This window comes from Ceratotherium simum, chromosome 28 (assembly GCF_057802395.1).
Source record: "Ceratotherium simum simum isolate JZ-2026a chromosome 28, ASM5780239v1, whole genome shotgun sequence".
NCBI classification, from domain to species: domain Eukaryota; kingdom Metazoa; phylum Chordata; class Mammalia; order Perissodactyla; family Rhinocerotidae; genus Ceratotherium; species Ceratotherium simum.
In genome coordinates, this window is record NC_141927.1 from 21,355,248 (window position 1) to 21,371,264 (window position 16,017).

At 37.5% G+C, this 16,017-nt stretch overlaps 1 protein-coding gene across 2 annotated transcripts in view; it reads right to left on the reverse strand.

The window, feature by feature from the left end:
* VPS37A (VPS37A subunit of ESCRT-I) overlaps positions 1-16,017 on the reverse strand; it is a 42,044-nt gene that overhangs the window by 14,198 nt on the left and 11,829 nt on the right. For both annotated transcript variants that reach the window (XM_087418447.1, XM_087418446.1), the window contains exons 2-4: positions 14,688-14,762; positions 12,668-12,782; positions 11,958-12,058 (exon numbers count right to left, since the gene is read on the reverse strand). In XM_087418447.1, the coding sequence (XP_087274573.1) occupies positions 11,958-12,058; positions 12,668-12,782; positions 14,688-14,762 (291 nt within the window). The remainder of the gene's footprint in view (positions 1-11,957; positions 12,059-12,667; positions 12,783-14,687; positions 14,763-16,017) is intronic.

The window sequence follows — 16,017 nt, forward strand, 5'->3', positions numbered from 1 at the left end:
GTTTCCATGAAAAAGAGAAATGTTTTAGAAAACATACACTTCAACTGGGCAGAGCAGAAGTGAACAAACAGGCCATTTTTGAGTTTTGAGCATTCCATTAGCATCAATCAGTATCTTCATAAAGGAAATGGAGAACATTTAATCCAGAAAATTTATTTGAGTGGAGGCTGCTTCATAGCTTTCACTATATTTGGCAAAATCTGACTAAAAGTCAAGACTGCTTTTCTAGAAAATTTTAAAAGAAAATTAAATGTATAGATGAGCTGCTAAAAATGTTAAAATATTAAAAACAGATGCATACAGAAAAACACGTATATATATTAGAAAAAGTTATATACCAGTATGTACTTGGGATTTAATCAGAAAATAGTATCTATTTTTGCAAGATAAATATTTGGGTTCTGATTCAAGATGGCGATATAGAAAGATCTTGAACTACCTCCTTCCACGGACACACTGAATCTATAGCTACATATGGAACAATTTCCTCTGGAAAAAAACCTAAAAACTAGGTGAGTGACTCCTACACATTGGGCAAATGAGAAAGAAACCACACTAAAGCAGGTAGGAGAGGCTGACACACAATCTCGCCATAAACCTCACCGTTGGTGCACCGACCTACAAATGGGAGGGAACTCAAAACATGGAGATTCTCCCTGAGGAGGGAACAGTTTGAACCCCACATTGGGCACCACAGCCGTTAAGACCTGCACCTGAGAGACGTGCCGCAAAACATCTAGCTTTGAAAACCAAGGAGGCTTCCGTCCACAAGACCCACAAGGCTAAAAGGAACTGAGAAATGGCTCCCGCCCCAGAGCCCAGCACAGAGTCAGCCAATCAGAGCCGTCCAGACTTTATGTGAATGAAGCTCATTTGCTAATCTTAAAGCATTGGCCTGAGGGGCAGGCATTTAATTGAGCACACGTCTAGGGGCCTGCTGGGAAACTCTCTGGGGACAGACACTGGCAGGCACTATCTTTACACTCCCCATTTGCCTTGCTCCAGCCGGTGGATGCCATCTCTGAGCTCTCCTCTGCCGCACTCCAAAGTGCCAATATTTCCCAGAAAGCAGCTTTTACATGCCTCTAGTGCCCTAGTTTTTATGTCTGGAATGTAGACTGGTGGATGCTATCTTTGCACTCCCCCTCTGCCTCGCTCCAGCTTGCTGGTTTCACACAGAAAGGAGCTTTTTTACCCTTGTTGGTGCCCCAACTTTTGCAGTTGCTGCCAGGGGACACCTCAATATCACCTGGCTCTGGTAGCCAGCAGTGCTTATGCTTGCAAGTCCCACAGAACTGTAACCAATGTATAAAGAATTCTTAAATAGCTATCACCCCTAGGGCACAGCAAGAGGCAAGAGACTCGGGAGTTTAGTCTTTCTGTGAAAGAGGCCTATTTGCTGCAGTCTGAGGGGCAGACTTCTAATTAAACACAAATCTAAGAGCTAACTGTAATCCTTTCCAGAGACCTTGGAGGACAGACACTATCTTCACACTCTCCCTCTGTTGTGCTCTGGAGGGCCAGTATCTCTTGGAGGGGAGCTCTTACTCATATCTGGTGCCCTGGTTTTTGAGGCTGCTGCCCAGGGGATGCCCCTTGATCGCCTGGCTCTGGTGGACAGGGTCCCATGGGATTGTAACAGAGAGACAGTTCTTGGCAGGCTACCACCCCAGGGCACTGCACAGAAGGCAGACTGAAACAGCCCCAGTCTTTCTGTGAAAGAGACCTATTTGCTTGTCCCAGAGCTTTGACCTAAGGGGCAGGCTTCAGGTTTGGCACACACCTGGAGGCCCACAGAGGCAGTCTCATGTGGGCCAGTGGATGCAAGCTTTTCACTCTCCCTCTGCCTTGCTATAGCTCACTGATATCTCCCAGAAAGGAGCTTATACAATCTGGGGTCCTAATTTTTGTGCCACCCAGGGGATAGCTGCAGATCGCCTGGCTCAAGCGGCCAGCAGGGTTTACAACTGTGGTCCCACAGGACTATATATATTTGAATACTTCAAAAGCTGCTGCTTGAGGGTCTGGCTTCCAATCAGCCTGAATCTAGGTGCTGAGTCAGATCCTTCCCTTTGGGACACTGACAACTCTTGGCACACTCTCAATTACTGGGAGATATTTAAGATTATAACAGGATGCTTGGACAAGAACAAAAGTTTGAGAGATAATCAAGAGCTAGGGCAGGGTTGAATGATAAAGTTCATCTACATGAGGCCAACCCTTCAGGACGGAGAAGTGGCTGTTTTATCTAATGCATCGAAACCAACACAGAGAGTCAAGCAAAATGAAGAAACAGAGAAATATGTTCCAAACAGAAGAACAAGATAAAACCTGAGGACAAAACCCTTAATGAAACAGCGATTAAGTAATTTATTGAACAAATAGTTCAAAGTATGCTCACTGAACTAGGGAGAAGAATGGATGAACACTGTGAGAATCTCAACAAAGAGATGGGAAATATGAGAAAACACCAAATAGAAGTCACAGAGCTGAAGAATACAACTGCCCTGAAAAATACACTACAGAGATTCAATAGCAAATTAGATGAAGAGGAAGAAAGGTTCAGTGAACTCGAAGATAGGACAGTGAAACTCATGCAATCAGAGGAGCAAAAAGAAAAAAGAATTTAAAAAAGTGAAGGTAGCTTAAGGGACTTATGGGACAACATCAATTGGAGTAGCATTCACATTTTAGGGGTCCCAGAAGGAGAAGTGAGAAAGAAAGGGGCAGAAAACTTATTGAAGAAGTAATGGCTAAAAACTTCCCTAACCTGGGAAAGGAAACAGACATCCAGATCCAGGACACCAGAGAGTTCCAAATAAAATGAACCCAAAGAGACCCACACCAAGACACATTATAATTAAAATGTCAAAAGTTGAAGGCAAGGAAAGGATCTTAAAAGCAAAACAGAAGAGAAAAACAACTAGTTACATCAAGGGAACTGCCATAAGACTATCAGCAGATTTTTCAGCAAAAACTTTGCAGGCCAGAAGGGAGTGGCACAATATATTCAAAGTGCTGAAAGAACACAGATTCCAACAAAGAATACTCTATCTGGCAAAGTTATCACTCAGAATTGAAAGAGAGATAAAGAGTTTTCCAGATAAGCAAAAGCCAAAGAGATCATCATCACTAAACTGGCCTTATAAGAAATGCCAAAGAGACTTCTTTAAGTGGACAAGAAAGGGCACTAATTAGTGACAAGAAAACATATGAAAGTACAAATCTCACTGGTAAAGGTAAATATATAATAAAGGTAGTGGACTAATCACTTATAAAGCTAGTATGAAGGCTAAAAGACAAAAGTTGTAAAAACAACTATAACTACAATAACTAGTTAAGGAATACACAAGATAAAAAGATATAAAATGTGACATCAAAAACTAAAAACATGGGGGAAGGGAGTAAAAATGTAAAGCTTGAGAATGCACTCAAACTTAAGTTGTTATCAACCTAAAATGGACTGTTATAAATATAAGTTGTTATATGTAAGCTTCATGGTAACCACAAAGCAAAAACCTATACTAGATACACAACAGATCAAGAAAAAGGAATCTAGCATACTACTAAAGAAAGTCATCAAACCATAAAGGAAGAGAAAAAGAGAAAAAGGGGAATAGAGAGGAACTACAAAACAGCCAGAAAACAGTTAACAAAATGTCGCAAGATCTGAAACTGTAAAACTCCCAGAAGAAAACACAGGCAGTAAGCTCCTTGACATTGGTCTTGGTAATGAATTTTTGGATCTGACACCAAAAGCCAAAATAAACAAGTGGGACTACATCAAACTAAAAAGCTTCTGTGCAGCAAAGGAAACCATCAACAAAAGGAAAAGGCAACCTACTAACCAGGAGAAATATTTGTAAATCATATATCTGATAAGGGGTTAATATTCAAAATATATAAAAAACTCATACAACTTGATAGCAAAAAAACAATCCGACTAAGAAACAGGCAGAAGATCTGAATAGACATTTTTCCAAAGAAGACATACAGAAAAGGTACATGAAAAGATGCTCAACATCACTAATCATGAGGGAAATGCAAATAAAAACCACAATGAGAGCAAGCCCTGATGGCCTAGCAGTTAAAAGTTCGGTGTGCTCCACTTCGGCAGCCTGGGTTCGGTTTTCAGACGCGGAACCACACCACTCATCTGTCAGCAGCCATGTTGTGGTGGCGGCTCATAGAGAAAAACCAGAAAAACTTACAACTATACACAACTATGTACTGGAGCTTTGAGTGGGGAAAAAGGAAGGGGAAAAAAAGGAGGAAGATTGTCCACAGATGTTAGCTTAGGGGGAATCTTCCCCTCGCAAAAAAAAAAAAAACAACAAAAAAAACCAACCAACCCACCAACCCAACAAAAAACCACAATGAGATATCACCTCACACCTGTCAGTATGGCTATCATCAAGACATAACAAATGCTAGTGAGGATGTAGATGGGAATCCTTGTGCACCGTAGATGGGATTGTAAATTGGTACAGCCACTATGGAAAACAGTATGGAGGTCCCTCAAAAAATTAAAAGTAAAACTACTCAATTCCACTCCTGGGTATTTATCCAAAGAAAATGAAAACACTAACTCAAAAACATATATGGACTCCCTTGTTCATAGCAGCATTGTTTACAACAGAAGATATGAAAACAACCTAAGTGTTCATTGATGTATAAATGGATAAAGAAAATGTGTACATATACAATGGAATATTATTTAGCCATAAAAAATGTGGAAATTCTGCTATTTGCAACATGGATGGACCTTATGCTAATGGCATGATGCTAAGTGAAAAAAGTCAGACAGGGAAAGACAAATACCATATGATCTCACTTAAGCAGAACCTTAAAAAAAAAAAAAAAAAAAAAACCCACAAGCTCACAGATACAGAAAATAGACTGGTGGTTTCCAGAGGCAGAGGATGGGGGTGGGGGAAATGAAAGAAGGGGGTCAAAAGGTACAAACTTCTAGTTATAAAATAAATAAGTCATGGGGATGTAATATACAGCATGGTTACTATAGTTGATAATACTGTATTGTATATTTGAAAGTTGCTAAGAGAGTAGATCATACACATTCTCATTACAAGAAAAAACAATTTGTAGCTATGTATGCTGACTGATGTTAACTAGACTTATTGTGGTCATCATTTTGCAATATATACGAACATCAAATCATTATGTTGTATATCTGAAACTATTATAATGTTATATGTCAATTATATCTAAAAAAGATAATAAATATTTTACATTTAATGGTTTTTTTCTTTTAGAGAAATTTCGAGAGAACCAGACTCTAAAATAACTAGGGTAATTCAGGCCTAAATGCAGATGAGAATTATCTAAATACCAATATTTGAATTAGTACAGTAAGTTTACACAGGTCAGTCACTGTGTAAAGGATAAAAAGATTCATGTTTGTTTTAAATAAAATACTAAATATTTCACTTTGTATGTGTGGTATAATAAGAAATATATTTGGTCTTTGACCAGGTTCCTGGCACAGAGCTCCTAAAACCCTGGTAATTTCCTAAGTGATAGAAATCTCTTCTGTTATTCCTAACACCCCAGTTTACGCTAATGACATGACTTAGGCTGGATCCTTATGTAGTGTCAGGATGGGGCTGGTCATCAGAAAGACCCAATGATAGCAGGTTGGAACTTTCAGCCTCACCCACTGACCTCAGAGAAGTTGGGGGCTGCAGATTAAGCTCTATAAAAACTCTTGAACAACAAGATTTGACAAGCTTCCTTGTTGGTGAATGCATCCACATGGCGGGAGGGTGGTACACCACAGTCCATGGGAACAGAAGCTCCTGCACTGGGGACCCTTCCAGACCTTGCCCTATATACCTCTTCATCTGGCTATTCATCCTTTATAATAAACCGGTGAACATAAGTAAATGTTTCTCTGAGTTTTGTGAGCTGCTCTAGCAAATTAATCAAATCTGAGGAAGGGTCATCGTTAACCTCTGATTTATAGCCAGAGGTCAGAAGCATAAGTAACAACCTGTGGATTTTCAACTGGTGTCTGAAGTGGGGCAGTCTTATGAGATTGAGCCCTTTACCTGTGAGATCTGACACTATCTCCAGATAGACAGCATCAGAATTGAGTTAAATTTGTAGGAAATCCAATCAGTGTCTGCTGAAAACTAGAGAATTACTTGGTAGTGTTGAAAAAACACATATCAGAGTATTGAAACATGTTCCAAAATATATACAGCTTAAACAATTTTTTTTAACGGGAGTACTATTACAGTCATGCATTGTATAATGATGTTTTGGTCAATGACGAACCACATATATGACAGTGGTCCCATAAGATTAGTACCATATAGCCTAGGTGTATAGTAGGCTATACCATTTAGGTTTGTGTGAGTACACTCTATGATGTTCACATAGCAACGAAAGGGCCTAACGACACTTTTCTCAGAACGTATCCCTGTCCTCCAGTGATGCATAACTATTTCATTTCATGACATAAATTAACATGAGTTGGAATTATGTTGGAAGAAAACATTTGTCACAGATTTTGAAATGCATATTGATACTAAAGTTTATATGGAAAAATAAATAAGCATGAATACAAAGAAAAGTAACTGAAAAAGGAGGGTAAAGAGAGATTTGCCCTGCCACATCGCAAAACAAATCATAAAACCTTAATAATTAAAAAAAACCTTTTTAAGGCATAATACTGGTGAAAGGATAGTTAGACCAATGGAACTGAATATAAAATCCAGAAAAACCCCAAACTATATGAGAATTAGGATATAATAAAGACAGAATCTGAAGTAAGTGAAAAAAAGATAGATCAATCAATCGTGTTGGGACATATGGAAAAAATTAAATTAGAGCCAGATCCTCATATTTATAGTAGGATAAAACCCACAAGGAGCAAAGACTTAAATGTTTAAAAAAAAAATCTTAAAAGAACTAGAAGAAATAATTAGGAAATTATATCTTAGGGTGGGACAAGACTTTCTGTGATCCCAAATTCAGAAGTCATGAGAGAAAATAATGATAAATTCCACGATATTAAAAAAAAAAAGCTTTACATGACAAAGCCTATTATAAGTAAGGACAAATAACAAATTGGGGGAAAACATTTGAAATTCATATCACAGACACAGGAAAAATGTTTCTAATATATAAAGAATTCCTACAAATTGATAAAAGACTAACAACCAAACAGCAAAATGGAGAATAGGACAGAACACACAGGTTACAGAAAAGGAAAGAAAAACATCTTTAAATCATAGGAAATGATGCTCAACTTCACTGTCAGTAAGATAAATACAACTAAAATTATACTAACATCATTTTCTGCTTATAAATTGGCAAAAATCCATTTTGATAATATACTACGTTGGCAATGGCTATGGGGAAGTAAGCATTGTGTATGGTAGTAGAAATCGGTACAAGTACTCTGTAAGGTAATTTTGCTCTATTTGTCAAAACTGCAAATGTGCACACCACTTTGAGAATATATCCAACAAATATCCTCGCATTTGGGTAAAGTTATTTTTAAGGTTATTCACTGCAGCACTGAGGGTAAAGAAGGGTGGGCCTTTTAGGAAAGATTAGAAACAATGAAAATATCCACCAATACGAGTCTTGTTATATAAAAAAGAAGTGGCAGGGAGACTTTTCACCCCATACTTTTTTATACTTTTTGAATTTTCAGCCAAGTGAATATATGATTGTTTGAAAAAATTAAGTTAAAAAAAGTTTTTTAGTAAGCTTGTTTATTTCAAAGGATGGCTACACATAGTGATATGTGTAGATATATTTAGAAACAATATGATCAACATGAGAGAATATTCATACTATCCTTGAATTAAAGTCTTCATAATTTTGAACCAATTTGCTTTATTTTGACCTCAGTAGCAGGTACAACCTATAAAATAATGTAAGAAATTCATCAAATTTGCTTTTTAATAATGTGCACTGTGTCACAGAACTTTTTGAAATGGAAAAAAGTAAACTCGTTGGCTTGTATTTTCAAATAAGGTGAATGAGTTCATATCTAACCCAAACCTGAGATAAGATAGGAAATATAGCTTTTAGATAAAGAATATCAGTGAGGCTCATGACTCCAGGACACAGACACAGGAGGGCAAAGATGAGGGGTGGGGCTGATGTACCTAATGAACTGGATAATCTAGCTAAGCAGATTTCCAGGCAGAGTTAAAGATGCCTCCTGACTTCTTTTTTTTAATAATTTTATTTATTTATTTTTGTTCCCCCAAAGCCCCAGTAGATAGTTGTACGTCATAGCTGCACATCCTTCTAGTTGCCATATGTGGGACGCGGCCTCAGCATGGCCGGAGAAGCAGTGCGTCGGTGCGCACCCAGGATCCGAACCCGGGCCGCCAGCAGCGGAGCGTGCGCACTTAACTGCTAAGCCACGGGGCCGGCCCTGCCTCCTGACTTCTGAACAAGAAAAAGTTCTTGAAATTAAGTAGAAGGACTGGGCAATACAGCTAATAAATATTCTGGGAAGAGGAAATAAAAAGACCAACAACAAGTTGCACCATCAGGCAAGTTTCAGATACCAAAGATAAAAAAAAATTATAAAGGATCAAAATGGCACTGGACATCTTAGCAACAACAGAAGCCTATATATAGACAAGAGAGCACTACCCTCAAAATTCTGAGTGGAAAACCACTTCAACTTAGAATTTGAACTGTATCAACTATTAAGCATGAGGTCATATTAAAGACATTTGCAGATTAAAAAAAAAAGTCTCAAAATTTATCTTCCAAGCATCTTGTGGCATACTATATTTTCCAAAAACGGCCACAGCAATATTTCTGGTCCCACACACTCTTCCAGAACCTTGTCACTCCACCATCAAGAAGAAAAGCCTATTTTCCTCCCCTTGAATCCCGTCAGGACTTTTTGATTGCCTCAACAAACTGAATGTAGCAGAAGTGACACTGATGACCTCAGCAGCTAAGTCACAGAAAGTGATATGACTTTCTCACAACTCTCTCTCAGGATGTTCACCCTCAGAACGCACCCATTATGTGTGAGGAAGCCCAAGCCACACAGAGAGGCCACATCGAGGTTTTCCAGCAGACGTCCCCAGGCAAGGCCTCTGATGGGCAGGCTGAGAGCCTGCTGACAAGCAGAGCAGACAAGAGCTCTCTGAAGAACCCTGCCTGAACTGAAGATTAGTGAGTAAAATAAATGTGTTCACTGTTTTAAGCCTAATTTTGTGGGTAATTTGTTATGAAGCCTTAGCAACCAGAACAGATTTTAGCACCTGGAAGTGGAATGCTGCTGTAACAAAAAAACATCTAAAACGTAGGAGTGACTTTGGGACTGAGGTGAAAGCTACATGTACCCTCAGGAGAGTGCGAAAGACTGAAAGGCCTCAAGGAGACTGTTAGCAGAAGTCTGATGGGCCTCTGAGAAGGGGTCAATGAGCACTTAGAGGAAAGTGAGGAAACTGTTATGGAAGGCAAACTTTGTTATGTATGAGTGGAAAGTTTACCAACAATGTTGCCTGCAATACTGTGGGAAATAAAAAATGCACCTAGTGAGTCGGATGATTAGCTAAGGAGACTTCCAGGCAGCGTTAAAGGTGCCACCTGACTTCTAGTTGGCTACAGTAAAATGTGACAGAAGAGAGAGAAATTAAAGAAAGAACTGCTAAATATAGAGACATGACTTCTTGGGTTTGAAAATAAAAATGTCTCTCATTCCCAGCTTCTCTAAGATTTCAAATTAAGAAAGAGCTTCAAAGAAAAGATCAAACCCAGGCTGGCTAAAAGACCCTTTGTTAAAACATCTCTAAAAGAACTGAGGCAGTGCCTCAGAGAACTGTCCAGTAAGACAAAAGGCCGCCTAGGGCTGCTAAGAATCTTAAGGGAGTTGTCTCAGCAGCCTAACAGGAAGCCCAGTGGTTTAATTTGCAGACTTGTGGTGTTGGCTTTGTCTAAAGAAACAGATGAAAAAAAGAATTCATAAGAGAACTACAAACATTTTAAAGAATTGCATCATCTTGGTCTAAAAGGGAGAGAGAGAGTATCAAATGAAAAGAGGCCAGTGGACCCTTAAACTTCCATAAGCACGAAGCAGGCTGAAAAATCTACTCACCTGCAAACAAGAGCTACATATTATGGACAGGAAGACTTACTAAGAAGGCAAAACCAAGAACCCGGAACTACTCTGTGAAGAATCATTCCCACAAAGTAAGACTAAGTCCTAATCAAAGCAATGGCAACATGGGCCCAGGTGGATTTCAGAATTGCTATAGATGGTGTCTCCTGTGTGCCTCCCATTTTCTCCCTTTTTGAGTGAAAGAGTCTATAGTGGTTATCTTAGGCTTGTTCTACTGTTGTATGATGGGTGTGTGAGGGACAGCTACCCCGTCTCTTTAATTCACTTGTCTTCAGATCAAAACGAATTGTACTTGAGGAACACACCTGAGAAACCTCATCTGTACCTGAACCTGATTTAGATGCTATAACCCTGGACCCTGAATATGAGCTTAATTCTGTAATGTGACGAACTCTGCAAGTTCTTAGGGGAGGAGGTTTGAGTGCATTTTTGCATATAGGAGAGATGTGAATTCTTGTAGCCAGGAGAACTGTGGCAGATTATATTTTCCAAAATGGCCACAACCAGATTTCTAGTCCCACATGCTCTACTTGAACTTTGCCACCCCATCAAGAGATGGAGTCTACTTCCCCTCCCCTTTGAACCTGGGTGGGACTCGGTGACTGACTTTACAAACAGAATGCAGCAGAAATGATGCTGAGTGACATCCAGGGATATATCATAAAAGGCAATGCAGCTTCCACTTGGCTTGCTCTCTCCTGAGATGCTTGCCCTTAGAATCCAATCACCATGCTGTGAGGAAGCCTGGGCCACGTGGAGAGGCCATATATAGATGTCTCAGCTGATAGCCTTTACTAAGGTTCTGCCAACATTAACTGCCAGACATGAGAATTAAGTGAGCCTTCAGATGATTACAACCCCTAGACTTCAAGCTATGCCAGCTAATGCAAAAGGGAAGCAAAACCAAGCTATCTCCACTAGTCCCTAACCAAACTGCAGAGTCACAAGGCAAATAAATGTTGTCATTATTTTAGCCACAGTTTTAAGATAATTTGTTATTTCATCCTTAGTAACTGGAACATACTTTTACTCAGGAAGCTATTAGGAGACAGTCAAGCAAGAAACTAGGAAATAGCCTGAGAAAAAGAAAAACAGGATCCAGGAAAAGGAGAATCCAATATGGGAAAGTGGCAAAGGGAAATCCCAGGATGACAGCTGTGCAGCAGTCATAGAGAGAAACTAATTATGATAGAGGCAAAAAAATGAAGCAATGTCTGCGAGGGGAAAAAAAACCAGAACCTAGAGATTACCTGACAGGTTTGATGATGTGAAAAAACAATTTGAAAGGTATTTTTCAGAGCTGCTGAAAGATGTGGAAAATTAAAAAGATCTAAGAAAATGAAACCAATGGAAAATGGAAGTAAGCAAAAAAGCAAAAAGTTATATCATAAGGGAAATGTAATCACAATAAAGTACTTGGCTCAGCAACGGAATTTTTAGCGAGTCAAAGTAATGAAAACACCAAACATGAACTTAAGTAAAACTCATGATATAACCTCACTGAGAGGATGAGGAAAAAGGAAGGTTTGTGAATGATAACTCCTCATCAATCATAATAAGAGGACAATAGATAATATCTAACATGAAAGAATCAAGAGATAGCACTATGTTTATATTATTCAGAAAGATGAAGGTAAATAGAGAAGCAGCTAAAAGAAGAAAACACAGTTGCCTCTGGAGTATGAATGTATCTGTGTGAGGGCGGGGAGGTGGAAAGCAGAGGACTACCTTTTAACATCATTTGCATTCTTAAACTATATTTTGATTACTTTGATAAAAATAAATGAAAATAAATATATACTAACATTTTTGTTATAAATATACTTACTATGGGAACGCTGTTGAAGTAGGAGCTAAAACTGGAGGATTCTTCCAAAACTCATCCAACAGACTCTGAATAATTTTTCCAAGATCCGAGTGCATTGTAAACTGAAAGTAATACAGTAAAACAGGATGATCAAAATCACTTTCAGAAAAAGACTAAAGTCTTATCAGGATAATGTCACTTTAAAACTTAATCTTAAACCCACTTTTGCAAGAGTTAAATGAAAAGCAAAGGATATCGTGTCAAATGAACATGTTAGCAATCCACAACCTATACTATTTTCTTATAGAATCAACACCATAAATCATATTAAAGGTCTATTTAATCAATAATGGAGCTGAAATATTTCCACACTTCACTATTTACAATAATTTGAAGTTTCAAAAGTAAATACTGAAAGTACATTTAAGTTACAGTCCTTCACATTAATCAATCATATACATATCCCAAGAACTGTAAGAGATATTTGAATTTTATCCCTCCCTAACAACTGTGGAAGATCTATTGTGAATCAAAGTTCTAACATCAACAGGTCCTCACCACTGAAAAACAACCTTCAAATCAGTATTATCTATTACATATAGTGAAAAACCTTTTTAAAAATTACTAATTACAAAATGAGATTTTAAATGCATTTTAGATTTATAAAATACTTAGTAGAAAAGTAATACACCTGTTATATTACTCTGAAATAAATTATACCATATACATACATTGTTTACTAATGGAGAGGTAACATATACTCCTTGTTTATCCATTAAGTGATGTCGTATTGGTGGATAAACACTGATCACTGGTTTTTCCTGAGGAAATTGTGGAGGGAGCAATCTGGTAAAGGCAGAACAGATGAAAAGCAAAAACAAAGACAACAAATGTTACATTACATTGTCATAATCCTAAAACAAAGTTAGTTAAAAGCAAATTAAATTTTCATACTTTCATTTGGATTAATTATTCAGTAAAAAGCACTCTATTACGGTTGTTGAGTTGATTGAAAATATATAAAAGGATATACTTTGGCAACAAGATTATAAAGTAATTTAATACAGTAAAACTTTTTTAATGTGGAATATGGATACCTTGAATTATAGAATACTCTTCATATCATGCCAATTAATTGCTGTCAAACACAATATATCAAGCTATACAAAATCTCAGCTAAAATTTAGATTAGGCGAACCATATTTACTCAGTCTGGCTATTTATTGGACCACAGGTTCTGGCCATATAATTTTCTCGTGGTTTTCTGATTTTTGAAATGCTGCCAAGAATTATTTCACTATCTATTGAATTTTTAAATAGTAAGTGAATAAAACAGAAAGTACTAGGATTGTAACATTGTAGCTGTCATCATGACTTGGTTCTGCAAGGCTCTCTTCTAAATGTCCCAATTAACACATCTTTCCCAACTCTGAGGTCAATCACATGGTTTCAAGTAAAGAACAGAAAAATTCTCAATACAATAAAAAAAGAAAAAATGATCTTAACTTGTGAATGACAACAAATTTAAAATTAGGGAGTGAAATCTTAAAAATGGGATTTCTCTGCATGTAGAAGCTTATTTTCTAATCTTCTCTAAAACTCAGATGAATATGTCACTTTAAATTGCCTCTCTGTTCCCCTGTTGGCTCAGAAAACTACTTGTTGGTAGCACTGTCAGGAAGAAAACTGGGTCCTTGTTGGCTTCTCCTACTTAGCTCTACCAAGGGCATCTGAAGACAGATAAAACTACTTCATTTATAGAGTTGAAGATGTTAAAACAGTTTGGTAAAAAAGGCAATGAATGGCCTTTGGAATCCAATCAATCTAGGTTTGTACCCTGACTACACTATTCACTGCCTGTGTGTCTGTAATTTGCCCCAATTTACAGAGCTGCTGTAAGGATTCAAAAAGCTCCTATATATCAAGATAACATAGCATAATGCTTGGCATTGTTATATATTCATGCTTTAATTCACTCATTCACATAGGATTTAATAAGGCCTTCTTAGTGTAGACACTATGCTAGGCAACGGAGATATGAAGACGAATAAGCCATGGTTCCTATCTTCAAGTTAGGTGCCTTATAACCTCACCCAAACACTCGCTCTAGCAGCAGCCACCTAATGCAGTCTGAGATAATAACTGAATTCTTTCATACTAAAGACTAACAATTGCACTTAGGGTTAAATGGGTACTTCAGTAATCACTTTGTCCAACCTTCCCTCTTTATAACTTAATAAACTCATGATGATATTTTTAACTTTTAATTTTTTTCCTTAAAAATAATCAGCAGATCAAATTCAGCCTTGAACGTTCTGGTTGATATATCGGTCGCTGAAAATTAGAATATTTTAATTTGTTTCTGATGTAAAGGTGAATATATCTCTAATGGTTTTCCAAACATGATACCTTTGATTCATTATCATTCTTACTCTTGCAGCCTATCACCAGCTAAGACTTCAGTGCAAATCAATAAAAACGATTATGGTACTAAGGATTATTATATCTTTCTATTGCATTTCCTCTTTTATAGTTTTTCTTACCATTTCCTCTTTTGTAGTTTCTTTCTTACAGCAATATACATTACAATGATGTCTTTAAAATTTTTTTATTTCATGAAATTGTGTAACTTTGATAAATTGTAGTTACTAAAAAGGGAATATCTGAAATAAGTTCACTTTAAAACTAAGAAATGAGGTAATAAGATTTTTTTAAGTCCTATTATGTGAAAAAACAGGATATAATACTCACATATTAATGTTAATGGTCAGGTTGTTTATGGTGAATGGCAACCTGTATTCCACATCTTTCTGTATTTCCGCTATACTGCAGAAGAAAATTGAGAAAAAAATTTACCTGAAGTTATAAAACCATTAATGTTAAAAACAGATGTTAAATGTTTTTAGAGCCTACTAAAACTACTTTTAATCACAGAATCTAGACAGCCAATATAACTTTTATCTTGAGGGAAAAATGATCATCAAAAGGTTTCTCAAATAAGCAGGTAATAACACTCCAAGAGATACAAGCGTGTGTGTGTGTGTGGCGGGGATAGATGTTGAGGCGAAGCGGCAAAGAAAAACTCTTGTATTAATGCTAGATTGATTCATTATCACTTTATCTAATTCATCATTAGTGGAAGCAGTTGTGAGCCCTCGGGTTAATACAGGTCAGCAAGACATCTAGGTTCTGATTATAACTCTGCCACTACCCAGCTGTACAGACAGCTGTGAAGTCTGGGTCTTAAGAGCTGAAACTTAGAAGTCTGGATGAGGTGTCTCCATAGCTTACGACAGACGCTGCTGGCTGCTTTCCAAAAACACATACTCCTTTTCTTCCTAAGTAGGAGAAGCCCAATTTTATTCTGAGTAACAATGTTCTAGCCTTTCTTGCAGCTAGTTGTTGCTCTAGACTTAAGTTCTAGCCAGTAAGATATAGGGGAGTTGTGGGTTAGAATTTCTAGGATAGCATCTTAAAGGGGAACATTTGCCCTTGAGTCTATCTGCCTTTCCTGCCGGGACCTCCTGGCTGGACTTCTAACAGCCATATTAGACCCTGAGCATGGAAGCCATGCCCTGGGGAGAGCGAAGCAGCAAGAAAGAAACAGCTTGGGTCCTTGACGACTACAAAATGGTCAAAATGAATTCCTTCTACATGAGAGAAAAAGAAACTTTTTATCTTGTTTAAATCACTATTTTGGGAGTCTTTGTTACTAGCAGCTGAATATACTTACCAACTAAGTCCCTTATACTTTAACATTCTACATTCAGGATTTTATTGTTAATTGCAGGCACACATTCTTCCAATTATAATCTACCAACTAAATCTTTTGGAGGCTCACTTGGAATTCTAACTAACACTCATAATACTTCCAAAGAGAAAAATGTTAAGTAGCATTGAATTAAGGTTGAGAGGAAGCTTAATATTCAAATGGATATGAAACATTTTCTAGTAGGAATACTTTGAAAGATCTAGCATTTTCATAATGATTTACTTTTTGTTCTTTTAGTTGCTTCAACTAATAGCTTTAGAAAACCTCTGAGGCCGGCCACGTGGCGCAGCGGTTAAATGCGCGCCCTCT